The sequence below is a fragment of the Tursiops truncatus genome, chromosome 2 (genome assembly GCF_011762595.2).
Source record: "Tursiops truncatus isolate mTurTru1 chromosome 2, mTurTru1.mat.Y, whole genome shotgun sequence".
Classification (NCBI taxonomy): domain Eukaryota; kingdom Metazoa; phylum Chordata; class Mammalia; order Artiodactyla; family Delphinidae; genus Tursiops; species Tursiops truncatus.
The window spans coordinates 169,700,818-169,717,256 of record NC_047035.1 but is presented as its reverse complement, the minus strand read 5'-3'; the positions used below and the strand labels follow the sequence as shown (position 1 = coordinate 169,717,256).

The window sequence follows — 16,439 nt, the reverse complement described above, 5'->3', positions numbered from 1 at the left end:
CAGACAAGAGGGAGTTAAAGAATGGAAATTGGGGCTTCCCTGGTGGCGCAGTGGTTGAGAGTCCGCCTGCCGATGCAGGGGACACGGGTTCGTGCCCCGGTCCGGGAGGATCCCACATGCTGCGGAGCGGCTGGGCCCGTGAGCCATGGCCGCTGAGCCTGCGCGTCCGCCTGTTGCTCCGCAGCAGGAGAGGCCACAACGGTGAGAGGCCCGCGTACCGCAAAAAAAAAGAATGGAAGTTGGTGGGTGGGTGGGTACCTCAGCTTCAAGGAAGCCTGAGGTTCTCGCGGAGAGTTTCAGCCCTGGGGCCAGGATGATTGTCTTATTAGAACCTTGTCTCTGTCACCCACCAGCTACTTATTAAGGACAAATTCCTTAACCCTCCCTAGCTTCGATTTTCTCCTCTGTAAATGGGGATAGCAATACCTACCTCTGAGTTCCTATATTATGAAGATAAAAGTGGGAAATAACAAGTACTTAGGGCCTCAATAAGTGTAAATTTCCTCCCCGCCGTAACCTTCTAGAAACATCCAAGCCCAACACAGCCTGGAGATGTTTGCCTGTCAACACGCAGGCGCTGAGGGCCGCCAACGTACGGTGTACCCGGGCTGGGGGATTCTGTTCCCGCCGACCTTCGGCGTTGGGTGTCAGATCTCCCCTGGGGTTCCTGGGTGGATCGGGACAGGCAGAGCTGCAGGATGCCGCGCTCCTGCGCAAACCGAGAGGGCCATCAGCTAACCTGGTGCGAGGGTTTCGGCCTGAAAGGCAGCTACCGTCTTTCCCAAGAGGCGAGGTAGGGGGGTGGCGGGGCGGTCTGGACGCCAAGGTCGCGTTCACTGCTCCCGGGAGACCGGGTGGCGCGCGGGGCGGACCCGAGGGGGTGGCCGCTCGGGCGGGCGGGGCACGTGGGCTCGCGGCCGCCAGGTGGCACCACGGCCCGGGGCCTGGGCGCCGCCGCGGGCGGGGCGCGAAGGGGTTAAGGAGGCGGCGGAGGCGCGGCGGCGGCTCTTTCGGGGAAACCCACCGGGGCGCGCGGAGGCGGGAGCGGCCGTGGGCTGCGGGGCCCGGCGCCGCGCCGGGCGGGGGCGCGGCCAATCGGGCGGCGGGCCCGGCGCGCGCGGAGCCAGGCGATATGGAGGGAGGCGCGGCGGCCGGCTGCCCCTGACGCGCCGCTCCGAGCCGGTGGTCGGCCAGCCCGCGCCGCCCGGGGCCCTGCGGCGCGGAGATGAGCAGGTCGGCGGCGCTCCTGCTCTGCCTGCTGGGCTGCAACGTCTGGAAGGCGGTGACCAAGACGCTGCGGGAACCCGGCGCCGGAGCCCAAGGTCGGTGCGCGGCGGCGGGCTTTGTGTCGGCCGCGGGCCTGCTGCAGAGGCGGCGGCGGCGGCGGGGCTCCGGGGCCGCATTGTGTCGCCGCGGCCGCCCGAGCCCGAGCCGCCGCCACCGGGCCTGCAGCCCCAGCGCCGCGCTCCCGAGGGGGCGGCGCCGCCCGGGGGCGCCGAGATACCCGGGCAGACGCTCCCGGGGGGCCGCGGGCCGCCGGGGTGCGGGTGGCATCAGCTGTTGCCGCCTCGCGTGGCTGGTGTGGATGTATCCGAGGGTCCTTTATGCGCGCCGCGGACACGCGGCACCATCTCCTTCGCCCGGGCGAGAACGGCAGACCCCGGGTCGCCATCGCCCGCTCCCCACCTCGGGGCTCGGTTCTCGAAGCCCGATCGTGAAGGCTACGCTCGGCCCTTTTGTTGCGGCGGTCGAGGGGGTGGCCGCCGCCCCTGGGGTGCCCCCTGCGCCCCGGGACCCCGAGGTCCGCGGCCGCTGCCCGCCTCCAGCCTGCCGCAGTTTGGGAAAGTTTCGGGGTCTCCTCCCCCTCCCGATGCGACGTCTTTAACAGGCCTTAAGGGCTCTGCTCGGCGGCCCAGGAATCATCCCCGGAAGGGGAGAAAGAATTGGAACTGGGAGGCCCTAATCAATTTTTAAAAAAAAATCATTTCCACGGCTGTGTGTCGCCAGCTCAAGGCTTTTGTCTAATCTTTGGCCTCTGCAAATATGCTTTCCAACCCTGGGAGGAGTGTGCTCGCCTCTGAGAATGGCCACGAGCCTGTCTTTTGTTTTCAAAATAAGAATTTGTTTGGGGGGGAAGCCCGAAGGTTCCTTTGCACGGGTTTGTGCGGTCGAAATCGAGGGCTTCTCTGTTGCCTGGTTTTTCGAAAGGGTGAGTGAGGCCGCCGTGGATGCACATCTGGCGTTCACACAGGACACCAATGCCGGGCCTCGCTGGGCCTCTCTGGTCTCCCGGGAGGGTTTCCCTGCAGCCCTGGAGACCCTCACCCGCACCCCGACCCCCAGACTCCTTGCCCGCGTCCTTTCCTCGAGGAAAGGTGTGTGTTCTGTGAAGTCCGCCCAGCAGACGGAATGCACGGGGAGCGCTCCATCCCAGCTCGCTCCATCCTCTTGCTAGGACCCTGCCTTACGCCCTTTTCCATATGCTCGCCCTCTTTCCTTATGGCAAATATTCAGAACCCAGAGCCCGGGAGTGCCTGGGAGCAGAGAACCCAGGTGGTTTTCCACCTCTCATGTTGAGACAGGGAAGGGAGTTCCTACCCACAGTCGGTTGGGGTTTGATTTGTTACCTACATGTTGAATTCAAGGTTTTCATATTCATCGCTTGCTGTATCATTTGCTGGAGTCTCTTTCATGCGTCGCTTTTTCTATAGCTGTGATGGGACAAGACCATTCTGAGTTGTGTATAAACTTAGTAATGTACATTACGGAAGGGGGAACATTGACAAGGTACAGAAAAGACTGTCTCTTCATGTAGGAAATGAATGTTTAGGACATTAGCTCAGCAGTGTTGAATTGTAGCCTCTTTCATTAATCCCCTACTGCTCTTTGAATCAGCTGTTTCAATGAATATGATATTTGTGTTTCAACGAAGCCATTAATTCCAAAGAATGGGTGGAATTTTTTGTTTTGCACTTGGAATAGGGATATGGAAACATTAAGTTTGTGCACTTATAAAATAGGGGAAAGCATAGCCTTAACTGGAACAAAAAAGTCATGAAAAAAACCTACTAGGTCTAGGTCAAACACCACATTTTGCAGAGAGCTTGCTGCTAAATATTTTATCTGGTAACTAAAGTCTCAGAAATGGAATATTCTGTGCGGTGAGTGAGAAAAAGTCAAGCTGTGAGATGTTTATGCACAGCTAGGAGTACCTTAGTATATTGTGTGTTTGGAGTGGGATATCAAGTATCTTGGAATATTTTTCCCCAGGATTACTTCCTTGTTTGGGTAGGATGGCTTTTTAAAGATCTGAGCCCAGGAGCTCTGCTAGAACTCAGGGTCTCACTACCTGGCATCTGGATTTTGAACTAGTTCCGTGTTTTCAGGGAATGGACAATTGCTCCTCTAACTGTAGAAGGTCGCCTTCACCCCACTGAGTTCTTCAGACCATTTTGAAATTTATCTCGTAACATAGTTTTAAAATTCATGTCTTCTCTGCTCTCCGGGATCACATACACCATGAAGACAAATGCTATCTCTGATTCCACTTTGCATTTTCCGCAGCAGGTTGTAGAGGGTTTTGCACAGAGCTGGTGCTCAGGTTGTGTTGAAAGAAAGAGTAAAGGATTGAAGACAGCTAGTGCATATACTAAAGGGCACCATGCATACACTTTAAGAAAAAAACTTCATGCTTACCTGCCCAGAAACCTAATTTGTAAGAGTTTTGCTTTTATTGTAGAAACTGTTCCATGAATCGTACTTTTTTTTTTTTTTTTTTGGCTGCGCAGCTTGTGGTATCTTAGTTCCCTGACCAGGGATCAATCCCATGCCCCCCTGCAGTGGAAGTGGTTAGGGAGTCCTAACCACTGGACCGCCAGGGAAGTCCCTACGAATCATACTTTGAACATGCATTGTGCTCACATAGATGTTATGCACCAACCAAATTTAGATTAGGAAAAACTACTTAGAGACCTCAAACACGTAAATCATGGGCCAGAGCACCCCAATTAGATTCCTAGGCCTAAATGACACCTTCCTTTTTAAATGAATCCTTGTTATGTCAGAGGAAACTAACATCTGCAAAATTTCTCGGCATCACTTTGCTCTTTATATATTCAAGATAAAATTTAAAGTTTGGCTCTCCCTACTGTAGCTGCTTTGAATCAGCAAAGGGATTTCAAAGGCAACAGTTAGCTGTCACCATGAGGCTTGGCTTTGCTGGTCATGAATTTGAACCAACTCCAGCATATGATTGCGTGTTTTTATGAAGTGTTTCCATTTGAGTTGCCCTAAAGTGGTCATAGTATCTAATTTTTTTCCTGGGAATTTATAGAAACCGTTATTCACAAGTATCTACTAATTCTGACTTTCTCCACCTCTTACACAACCGTGCGCTAAGACCAGCTTGATAGAGGGGGCCCCTACTTGAGGAGTGGTAAGCTGTGCAGACGTGCTCTATGACATGTATTCTTGAACCCCAGCACTCTCTTTATGTGCCAGAAGAAAGGTCAGAGCTAGGTTGCTGCTTATTCTCTAACAGTAAAGTATTTTGCAATGATGTGCTATTTTTTTGTTCCTCTCAGAAAAGCTACAATCTATCATAACATTTGAGGTGAATGGTTGGCTGTCTCTCTTCTCTGCAAAAGGTCTATTCCTGGCCAAATTCAAATTTCGGTTTTTAGAACATCGTGATCAGTTGAAAGACCAGGAAGGGATGTAAGCTATCAGGAGGATTATCCAACAGGCATGACTTATGCTGACAGTATATTAAGAGCATAACATCTAAATAAAACTCATGGGCTCACATCCTGGGAAACTGCAGGACTTGAACTTGCCGAGACCTCTGGACTTCCTTGCACGCCAGGTGTGGGAATTCTATGCAGAAGCAACAGCAATGTCTAGGGAATTTCTGGCAAAGTCTTTGAGATGAGTTTAAGAATTATTTTTGTATCCTATTTGTACTTGTCCTGTAATGCTTGGTAACTTACAGCTTATTAGCTTAGAAACCTAACCAAAAGAAAGAAAATATTGCATGGATTTCCGAACTAATAGCTTTCAAGTGAAGGTACTTTCTCAGTTTTAATCAAGCCTTCATTTTAAACAAATTACTGATATGTCTGTAAATCTGTTTATTTTCATTATTGTTGGCCAATGCTAATTTAGTAGTTTTATTAAATACTGCTTACTAAAAAGGCACACGGAAATAAGTTGGACAGGCAACAGACGTGTATAATACTCTATATTGAAGGAAAACTTGAATATAAAAACATTTCAGAAATCTAGTTGGAAGAATTTGCCCTGTGATAACACATATACATCAGTAATGCTTTTATACTTTGCTTTTATATATGACTTCTGGGCCTTTAAAGACCACAGTCCTGGCTAAATTATTCAGTTCCAGCAAAAACGGAAGTGAATGTATTTTAACAGTACTTTTTAAATTAAGCTTCGGCACCCTAAATAGACCAACTCGTTATAAGAAGTGATCGTTCTTAAAAATTCTATATTGTGACCCGATGGTGTGCCCTACATTCAGAAAACCATTACGTACTTTTGTAAAGTCAAACTTGTAAATAGGCAACATTTGAGGCAATTAACCACTTTAGAAAGGGTTTCACAATAAGTTTCCTTAAAATAAACAGTTTATTCTGCGTATTTAAGGCGACTCCACCTTCCTCTGATCAAGCCTCTGTTTGAAATGTTTGCAGCTCCTCTTCCTCTCAGATAAAAGTGAGGCTGCAAACATTTGCCTATTTTTCTTTCATTTACCCCTTGCAGGATCTATTAACCCATAGAGATTCCAGTAATTAAACCCTATTACGTGGATGACTCCAACTTTTCTCTCTCTTGCTCTAGTTCCTTCTGTCCAACAAGCTACTGGACGTCTCCATTCAGTGCACGAAGCTGACCTCAAACTCCTCAGCTGCCAGCCTCCTTCTCCAGTCCAGCTTACCTTAAGTTCTCTATTAAACTGGACTCAAAATCTGGGTGTCCCCTTAGATCCTTCCTCTACCTTATAATCCATACAGTTGGTCATTGTAAGGGTGCATATATAGAGCACATTTATGTAGATGTCTTTAGATCCAGGTAGGTGCGTTTATATAGTATCAGAAGGCGCTTCTTGGTCAAGTTTATACTTCTTGTTCTGCAGGTGAGGAAACCCAGGCCCAAAGAAGTGAGGGGACCTCAGACAATGGTGTTCTCTAGCCGCACAGACCCTGTGGAAGGTGGAGTCATGGCCTCGAAAAATGTTCATGTCCTAATCTCTGGAACCAGAGAATACAGTAGTGCTTTACGTGAGAAGAGGGACTTTGCAGAGCTAATTAGGTTAAGGATCTTCAGATGGGAAGATTATTCGGGATTATAAAAGGGAGGCAGAAAGATCAGAGTCAGAGAAGGAGATGTGACAACGCAAGCAGAGGGTCAGAGCCAGAGACGGTGAAGATGTTTCACTGCTGGCCAGGAAGACAGTGCCAGGGAATGCAGGCGGCCTCCGGACGCTGCAAAAGGCGAGGAAGTGGATTCTCCCCTAAGGCTTCCAGAAGGAATGCTGCCTTGCCAACGTCTTGGCTTTAGCTCCGTGATGCTGATTTGGGGCTTCTGACCTCCAGAACTATAGGATAGTAAATTCATGTTATTTGAAGCCACTGAGTTGTGGTACTTTTCTATGGTAGCAATAGGAAACCAGTACAGAGACTGACCCCCAAGGACTGTGAGAGATGATGCACCCATACAGCCAGGGTAATGGTACAGCTTGGACCACTTTGGGGGACCAAGCTGCTGAAGATAACATTTGGAGGCTTTTTGCATCTGTTTAACAAAATTCTGCCAAATTGGAACCCTGTTGGGGGCCCTTGGGGAGAGCCTAAAGGGCCTTCCCACCATCACCACCAAAATACGATTTTTTTTTCCAGAGGAGCTCAGTGGGCTGTGACTTTTATTTGCAAGCAAGGTGCATGCGATTATCGGTATTCCTTCTAGCGCGGGGATTACTCACACCTGCAGGGAGAAGCGATCGCCTCTTTTAGAAATTTGGCTTCACTTGGCTCTAATCTTTGTCGAAACATACCTATCAGTAACTAAATGAGGTAAAAGAAAGTTACGACTGAATGTCACCATCAGCCCCCGAAGACATCGTATAATAAAATGATAGGGGACCCCCAACGTGGAACGGCCTCCCAGTGTTGTCTCAGAGGCTCAGCACATCCCCTTGATGTTTCTCTGCCTCTCTTGGGCCAGTGAGCCCCACCAGCTCGGGGGCCTGGAACCCCCAGAACCATTAAGGATGCCTCCTGCAGGGAAGGGGGATGGGGTGAACTGGGAGATTGGGATTGACATATATATACTACTATATATAAAATGGATAACTAATGAGAACCTACTGTATAGCTCAGGGAACTCTAATGCTCTGTGGTGACCTAAATGGGAAGGAAATCCAAGAAGAGGGGATATATATATATGTCCAGCCGATTCACTTTGCTGTACAGCAGAAACTAACACAACATTGTAAAGCAGCTAGACTCCAATAAAATTAAAAAAAAAAAAAAAAGACGCCTCCTGCAGGTGGAGGACAGAGCAGTATGGAAACACCCAAATAATCCTCGACACTGCCCCGATTGCAGAATGCAGGAAGAGGGAGACTGCTTGGTCTCCTGCAGTTCCTATCCTGCTGGGAGCAAAAGACTAACGTTCACCTTAGCCCAGAGAAGGGAGCCACCACTGCGGGGGTCGCTGGCCACTTGGTGGAGTGATGTGGGGATGGGAGAAGGGGAAGGATAATGAAGTGTCTCCTCCTGAGGAGCAGACCCAAGAATGGACAGAAGCCTGACCCATCTCGAGTTCAGGGCTTTAGCCTAAAGGTAAACAAAGACTGGAGAAAGGGAGAGAATGACTCCCTTATTTGCAGGCCGAAGACCTTGCCTCATGTTAAGGCATCATTCTTGCCTTCCCCTCCCATCTCATCAATATTCCTTCACTCATCTCTCTTCATTTTCCCTTCCAGGTACTTGTGTAAAGCAGCGTGTCTTTCTCCCTCTGTTTCAGTCTGTTCTTTCAACCCAGGCTCTTTCCACGTGGCCCTCTTCAAACACCATTTTAATTCATGTTTCTCTCCTGCAGAGACACATTAACTCTCTTCCCGTTGCCCAAAGTATGGCATCTAAATTATGACGTCTGGCCTTTCCTCATGTGCCTGTTCCAGCTTTAGCTCCGTTCTTCGCCGGGTTGAGATCACCCCCTCCGGCTAGAATGTTCCATCGTTGTCCCCTGGGTGATGGTTGTACAACCTCACTTCCCTTCACTCACAGCCATGCTCCCCTTTTCCATTCTTAAAATACTAAATGTGAAATGTCTACTGTATGAAAACAGTATGCTAAACACTTGTTAGACGAAAAAAGGGTTCTTTGGGGCTTCCCTGGTGGCGCAGTGGTTGAGAGTCCGCCTGCCGATGCAGGGGACACGGGTTCGTGTCCCGGTCCGGGAGGATCCCACATGCCGCGGAGCGGCTGGGCCCGTGAGCCATGGCCGCTGAGCCTGCGTGTCCGGAGCCTGTGCTCCGCAACGGGAGAGGCCACAACAGTGAGAGGCCCGCGTACCGCAAAAAAAAAAAAAAAAAAAAAGGGTACTGTGGAGGAGACAGTATATTTTGGGGTAAGCTTGATTCTTTAGGGGTGCTTACTTTTTCACATTTTACAATCCAATTGAAGAAGAAATGGAAAAATAAATTAAGGACATCACCAAGGTACTTTAATGTAATTAGGCAAGAATCTCTTAACATGAAACCGTTAACAGTTGCATGAGTAAAATACAGCTGTAAGTTGTCTGTGATGTTTATTTCTAGAAATTTCGAGGACTTGCCCACAGTAGGCCACAGGAAGTTGTATTTGAGAGAGCATAAGCACACAGAACATCACTTAGTGCTCCTCAAAGTTGTAAGTTAGGTGAGACACGTCCTTTTGGTGATCAAATATTGAAGCAGGGGCAGTATTGGTTAGACAGTGTTGGTTCTGTAGTGATTTCCAGTATCAGCTGAAGCTCTGAATAATAATTGCAGAAACAATTAGGTAAAACTCCCAGTACTTACAAAGGGTGGGGTGGTGAGATGATCAAATATGGATTTAATATGTTCAAATAGTTTGAGCCCTTAATTGAAGCTTAACTTTATATAAAACATATAAACATACTCAAATATGAGAACTGGCAAGATCTTTTGGGATTGTGGGAAGTAGCCAGTGGTGTTGGAAAAGCTGGCTTAGGAGAAATTAACTTGGAAGTGAGTACTGAGTTTGTAAAAGATTGGTTTGTTTCTTATTTGTTTTGTTTTGAGCTGTACCCCACAGGGATAGAGAAGCCTGAGTGTAATGAGAAGAGGCAACCATGTCCAAGTCAAATGAACGTTTCATTGGCCTAGACTTCTTAGAGCTCAGAATTCGAATAGAAAAATTATTGAATTCATATTGAAGGAAAGATTTTTAATGTAGTTTTGACAGAGCTGAACTAAAGACATAAATGCTTTGATGAAAGCTAGCCTCAATCCATAAGGTGAATCACATTAGTCAGACCTCTGATTTCAAACCAGTAATTAGTAGCAGTCTTGTGGATGACTTTATACCGGGTGTAGTCGAGTGTGGCTGTGCCTTGTTTCCTCAGCCTCACGATTAGCACTTAGATCTCTCCTCTTAAGAGAGAAGGGTCAACAACAAGCATTTGTGAATGGAAATCTATCTTAACAGAGAGAACTAAAGCACGTGTAACTTGGGTCTCTATTTTATTATTAACAACATTCTATTTATTTGCCTATTCTTAATTTGATTATTTATAATTTATAGTTGATTTCTAATAATATTTTATTAATGATTTGGATGAGTACCTTGCAGGGATATTGATCATACTTTCTTCTGAAATAAAGACTAAAAGGGGGTGTCTTAGTCCATCCAAGCAGCTGTAACAGAATACCATAGACTGGTTGGCTTATAAACAGCAGCAGTTTATTTCTCAACAGTTTGGGAGGCTGGGAAGTCCAAGATCAAGGTGTTTGCAGATGCGATGCCTGGTGAGAGCCCACTTCTGATTCATAGATGGCCATCTTTCTGCTGTGTCCTCCCATAGCAGAACGGGTGAGGGAGCTCTCTGAGATCTCTTCTTAATCAGGGCACTAATCCCATTCATGAGGTCCCCACCCTCGTGTGTGTGTGCGTGTGCGTGTGTGTGTGTGTCAGGGTAGAGAAGGAATAGGAGAGAAAAAGAAAACAAAAATAACCCTTCCAGAGTCTATTATTTGCATCCTACCAGTGCAAAACTAGAGGTTATATAGGGCTGTTTCAGTGCCTGTTCTCCTCTTTAAAAGAAACCTGAACAGGGACTTCCCTGGTGGCACAGTGGTTAAGAATCCACCTGCCAATGCAAGGGACACGGGTATGAGCTCTGGTCCGGGAAAATCCCACATGCCGCGGAGCAACTAAGCCTGTGCGCCACAACTGCTGAGCCTGTGCTCTAGAGCCCGTGAGCCACAACTACTGAGTCCGTGTGCTGCAACTCCTGAAGCCCACATGCCTAGAGCCTGTGCTCCACAACAAGAGAAGCCACCGCAGTGAGAAGCCTGTGCCCCACAATGAAGTGTAGCTCCCCTCTCGCCGCAACTAGAGAAAAGCCCTTACACAGCAATGAAGACCGAACGCAGCCAAAAATAAAATAATTAATTAATTAAAAAAAAAACCCTAAACATATATGCCAGTTGGAAGGTGCAAGAGTCGATACACTCCAGCAAGTACCAGGATCTCTTAAAATGACTAAGCAGCTTCTAGAAGTTACTTGGGACATTTCATTAACCCTTTTGAGTCACGAGTATATTGATTCAATTCCTCATAGTCTAATAGTCTTTTTTAAAGTTAAGATAATAATAAAGTTCTAGACATATCTATTCACAGAAGTCAGATATTTTGAATCAGAGTTGAGCATACCAAGAGATGACCTGCTGTAAAAAGTGAAATTTCTTGAGATTTAAAATCACCCCCAAAGACTGGGTATATCATTTGGAAATTGAGACCAGATAGGATTGTCCCCTTATTTCCTCTGCTTGTGCCATTAACCTATAGAAATGTACATTGGGTGTTGCAGATGCACGTGCATGTCTGCATGTAGATCTCACAGAACTGAGCCATTCCAGAAATCCTCACTGGGATTTGGGAAAAAGTGGGTGCTTGAGTCAGGTCCTCTTTTTTCAGTTCTGTTTCTTCCCTCATATGGCCTTTCCTAATTTTTAGTCTATTTCAGAGCTGCCTGCTGTTTTTTTTAGAAGCTGTATCCACATAAAGAACAGTGACACCTGTGTACGGCTTCCCTGCTGTATATACTGTTGGTACTTTCAGCGAAGGTACTTTCCCCAGGTCCTTTGAGTTCTTTGGACTTCTACCCAGACAGACAGATTTAGTGGCATAAATAGCCTTTCTGTTGTTTATATTAAAATAGAGATTTTATAAAAGGAAAGGATTTTTTCTGAACTTAGAACATTTTCTTGCTGTGATGCTCACGAGATAGGGGTGTTCAGTCTGACGCCTGAATGTGGACCCTCAGAGCCCAGCATTGGTTTGGTGTTTAATGTGATAGAAAAATCATCCTCTGAGAGTTGCTGGTCGCTCTATTATTGTCTCAATATTTTTTGATATTAAGAAAGTCTGTGATTATTCCGAGTTAGGAAAACAGAATAGCATTAGATCCATGTAGGTCTGTTATTCTAAATATTGTAATACAAGAGGGCAGTGCTTCTTGAGGATGGCGTGAAAGAAGTTACTTGTGTTTCACGTCATTGGATTATTTAAAATATTCCCATTTAATCAGAGGTTGGAGGAGATTGGTTTTTAGATGCCTTCTTTAGAACCAGGGTTTTCACTTTTTGCTCAGCTGATCAGTTTCTTTCTCTGTTACCTACCATCTGCTAGACATGTTTGTGACTGTGTGAGAAAGCATATGGGAAAGGGATAGAGAAGTTAATGCAGTCAACTGGTGAGTGGGGAGGACACAGTGTCTGCAGTCTGGTCAAGTTTACAGCCCATCTGCTGGAGCCCAGGGAGCCCTCTTAAAATATGGCTCTGCTGTCCAGGCAGAGTACCTGCAGGATTGTCCCAATGTTACTAGTACGGCCACAGCAAAATTAGGTCTCCTTCCTAAACAACGTTCCTTGGCAAATACTCCTATGGATACATTTTTTCCTTTCCTGTAAACTTAAAGACTGCCTAGTGAAATGAGACCCAGAAAGCGATCCTTTTAGCTCCCTCACCTCTGGGCAGAGCAGACTGTTAAAATGGCTTTTCATGCACAAGTTGTATTTTCTTTAGAACTGATTCTTGTGCTGTAACGTAGGTTTTTAGTTGAAGTTAAATTTGATAGAAATGCTCCTATTATGAACTTTCTCCCCTACTGTTTGAACCAGTTTTTTGAAACTATCTTGATAAACCTCATTTGCCTTTTTAAATTTAAAGATAGAATCATTGCCTATAATGATGGTTCTTTGAGTGTCTTGATGGAAATCTATTAGATGTCACATAAAATATTAAACTTATGCATTCCAAATCAATACATGTTAAAATACTATATAAATGCTAAGTAAGTATGAAAAAGGAGTTGCCAGCTCTTAGACCAGGGCTGTTGTTTATGTGTACTCGTTAGATAACATTTTGTTAATTAGGTGAAGCTATTCCCTGCTCCTATCTTCCCATTTCTAAATTCAGAATCCCTAGGGAGATGTTTACCTGAGAGAATGGTCTGGAAAGACTTGAAGTTAGATGCTTCCTCACCTTATCTCTCTGTTAGCTGCTTCATGGCTGATTAGCCATTCTTTATACACCCTTCCCCTCACCTATCTCCACACCCATCTGTTTGCCCACCCACCTATCCATTCATCCATCCATCCATCCACCCACACACCCATCTACCCATCCACCCATCTATCCACTCATCCACCCATCCATCCATCTATCAACCCACCTATCTATCCATCTACCCATCTTTATACCCACCCATCGGTTCACCCATCCATCCAACAGAGAGTCTGCTTGCCTTACCTTTCACCACCAAAACATTGATGTTATTATCTTAAATTTATAGGATCCATTAGATTTTCAAGTGCTTTCAGAGCCATTATCTGTTTTGTTCCTCATAATCCTGAGAGGTATTTGGGAGAGAGATTATTCCTTTTTATACATGAAAAGCAATGTGGCTTGCAGTCATGTGCTGGTACACCGTGAAGGTGGAGGTCCCACCCGCACACCCTCCTCTGCTCTCCTCTTAGCGTGTCTCTCAGTTGTTCTAGGGATTCACACTCACTGTTTCTGAGATAATTTGCAAAGATAATTAAGACCCAGCCCCTCTTTTCTGGAACTCAAGCTCCCATGAGGGGAAAACAGGGATAAGCAAAAAGCGAAGCGTGCAGGGTTGCAGGGAAGGGAATAACTGGCTGGGCTGCCCGAGAGGCTTTCCCAGGGAAGAGGCTTTGGAGCCGGGGTTTGAAGGCTAAGAATTAATCATGTAGAGAAGGTGGGCAGGGAGGCACACCCAGGGCCACACCCCCATCCATGTGAACCGTAGCTCTTGGGGGGGACATAAGGATAATGGCGTCATCCGCAACGAGGTCTTCCGAGTTTATCGATAAAGCATTGGAAAAAGAGCTGCTTTTTTTCTTTTGTTGGAAAAAGTATCAGTGGAGTTGCTGAATTTGCTAATAAACTCATGTCTCATCCCACGGGGCATATTGAGTAGTGGGTGTTATTCTTAAGTCTGTTAACTGGTTGCCACGCCTATCTGTCTTCCTCTCCCCGGTTATTATAAAACCTCTTTTCCCATCTATTCTGCTTGGTTGGTTAATCTTCAACCACATAGTCCAACATCAAAGGCTCTGGCTTTTGCAGCATAACTTTCTGTAACCTGAGCCTCCTCTGCTAATCATGTGTAATTTATTTAGAAGGCAGTTACTGGTCTTTGTTCCCCATCTCCTTTCCTTTTCCCCCCCATTCTTATTCTTGCTTTTTCAGTTAAGAGAAAGTATCCGCCTCACAGCAACCAAAAGGGCACAGAAAGGTCAGCCTCCTTAAAGTCAATTTCAGCAGCAGAAGGAGGAGACTTTGGTGTTTTCTTGTTGTTGTTTTAAGTTTTATATTGGAGTATAGTTGATTTACAATTTTGTGTTGGTTTCAGGTGTACAGCAAAATGAGTTAGTTATACATACGTTTATTCTTTTTCAGATTCTTTTCCCACATAGGTTATTTCATTTATTTATTTATTGGCTGCGTCAGGTCTCGGTTGCAGCGCGCGGCTCTTCGTTGCAGTGAGGGGGCTTCTCTCTAGTTGTGGCATGCAGGCTCCAGGGCGCGAGGGCTCTGTAGTTGCGGCGCGTGGGCTTTGTTGCCCCTCAGCGTGTGGGATCTTAGTTCCCCAACCAGGGATCGAACCAGCATCCCCTGCATTGCAAGAAGGACTTTTAACCACTGGACCACCAGGGAAGACCCCATATAGGTTATTACTGAGTATTGAGTAGAGTTCCCTGTGCTATACAGTAGGTCTTTGTTTATTATCTATTTTATATATTGTAGTGTGTACATGTTAATCCCAGGCTCCTAATTTATCCTTCCCTGCTAAGCTTTCCCCTTTGGTAACCATGTTTTCTAAATCTGTGAGTCTGTTTCTGTTTTGTAAATAAGTTCGTTTGTATCATTTTTTTAGATTCCACATATAAGTGATTATGATATTTGTCTCTGTCTGTCTGACTTCACTTAGTATGATATTCTCCCGGTGCATCTATGCAAATGGCATTATTTCGGCCTTTTGTATGGTTGAGTAGTATTCCATTGTATATTTGTACCAGATCTTATTTACCCATTCATCCTAAGTGTTGATGGACACTTAGGTTGCTTCCTTGTCTTGGCTATTGTAAATAGTGCTACAGTGAACATTAGGATGCATGTATCTTTTCGAATTACAGCTTTCCCTGGATATATGCCCAGGAGTGGGATTGCAGGATCATATGGTAGCTTCATTTTTGGTTTTTAATGGAACATCCATACTGTTCTCCTTAGTGGGCGTACCAATTTACATTCCCACCAACAGTGTAGGAGGATTACCTTTTCTCTACACCCTCTCCAGCATTTATTGTTTGTAGACTTTTTGATGATGGCCATTCTGACCAGTGTGAGGTGATACCTCATTGTAGTTTTGATTTGCATTTCTCTAATAATTAGAGATGTTGAGCATCTTTTCATGTGCTTTTTGGCCATCTTTATGTCTTCTTTGGAGAGATGTCTATTTAGATCTTCTGCCCATTTTTTTTGATTGGGCTGTTTGCTTTTTTGTTATTGAGCTGCGTGCACTGTTTGTATATTTTGGAGATTAATCCCATTGTTGAAAATAACCACTTATGCCTAGATCTTAGTTTGTGTAAGAGTGATTGAATGTGCTGTGTTTATCTTTCCAAGTCCAGAAGTGATCGAGATAAAGGAGCTGATGGTAACTATTGTAGTGACGGGTTGGGAGCGATTTAGTTCCCAGAGGAAAAGGCCCCTCTGGTGGTCCTTATGGGAGCAATGGGGAGACTTCTCAGTGTAGGGAGTGGCTGCTTGGGAATCAGGAGGTCACTTTAATTCCCTCACTTTTGCATGAATTGAAAGGTAAGGTGCAGAGTGTTGTAGGGAGAGCCCGGATTTAAGAGCTGTTCCTTTATTCACTCATTCATTCATGGGTATTTATTAACCCCCTCCTACTCTTTGTCAGGCAGTGTAAAATAGATTCATGACCCCTACTCTGCCGGGGTTTACAGTACAGTGGGTGCAGTGAGCTCTTCAGCGAGTAGGACTGCTGCTCCAGACGGAGGCATGTACACTTAGGTCTGCTGTGGACACCTGTGCATGCAGCCCTGTTCCTTGCTTTTGATGACACCAGCCCTGGCCTCTTCCGTGTGGTTCTAATTACATGTCATCTTTCTGGATAACGGTCTAAGTGACTTCCTAGCTTGCTGTGAAAACACCGGTTTGCTAACGAGTCAATTAACAACTGTCACCAAAAAAAGAAAAGGGAAAAAAATTATATAATCGTACCTAAAATTGAACTTGAGAAGCATTTTCCATTTCGCCCCACCCTGTTAGTGTATATAATATAAAAAGTTGACATTACCTTAGACGGTAGCATGAAGCCAAACTACTTTGAAAAATAAAGGCCTATGGGTCAGAAAGAGAAAAACAAATATCGTATGTTAACGCATATATGTGGAGCCTAGAAAAATGGTACGGGTGAACAGGTTTGCAGGGCAGAAATAGAGACACATGTAGAGAACAAATGTATGGACACCAAGAGGGGAAAGTGGCAGGGGGTGGTGGTGGTGTGGTGAATTGGGAGATTGGGATTGACATGTATGCACTAATATGTATAAAATAGATAACTAATAAGAACCTGCTGTA

General features: G+C 45.9%; 1 protein-coding gene across 2 annotated transcripts in view; it reads left to right on the top strand.

Moving 5' to 3' along the window:
• Positions 1-1,001: 1,001 nt before the first annotated feature.
• Positions 1,002-16,439, top strand: part of FAM171A1 (family with sequence similarity 171 member A1) — a 125,258-nt gene continuing 109,820 nt past the window's right edge. The window contains exon 1 of one of the 2 annotated variants that reach the window (XM_073801691.1): positions 1,002-1,322. In XM_073801691.1, coding sequence (XP_073657792.1) covers positions 1,226-1,322 — 97 coding nt within the window. In that variant the 5' untranslated portion in view covers positions 1,002-1,225. The remainder of the gene's footprint in view (positions 1,323-16,439) is intronic. The other variant, XM_019933495.3, reaches the window with a different exon arrangement.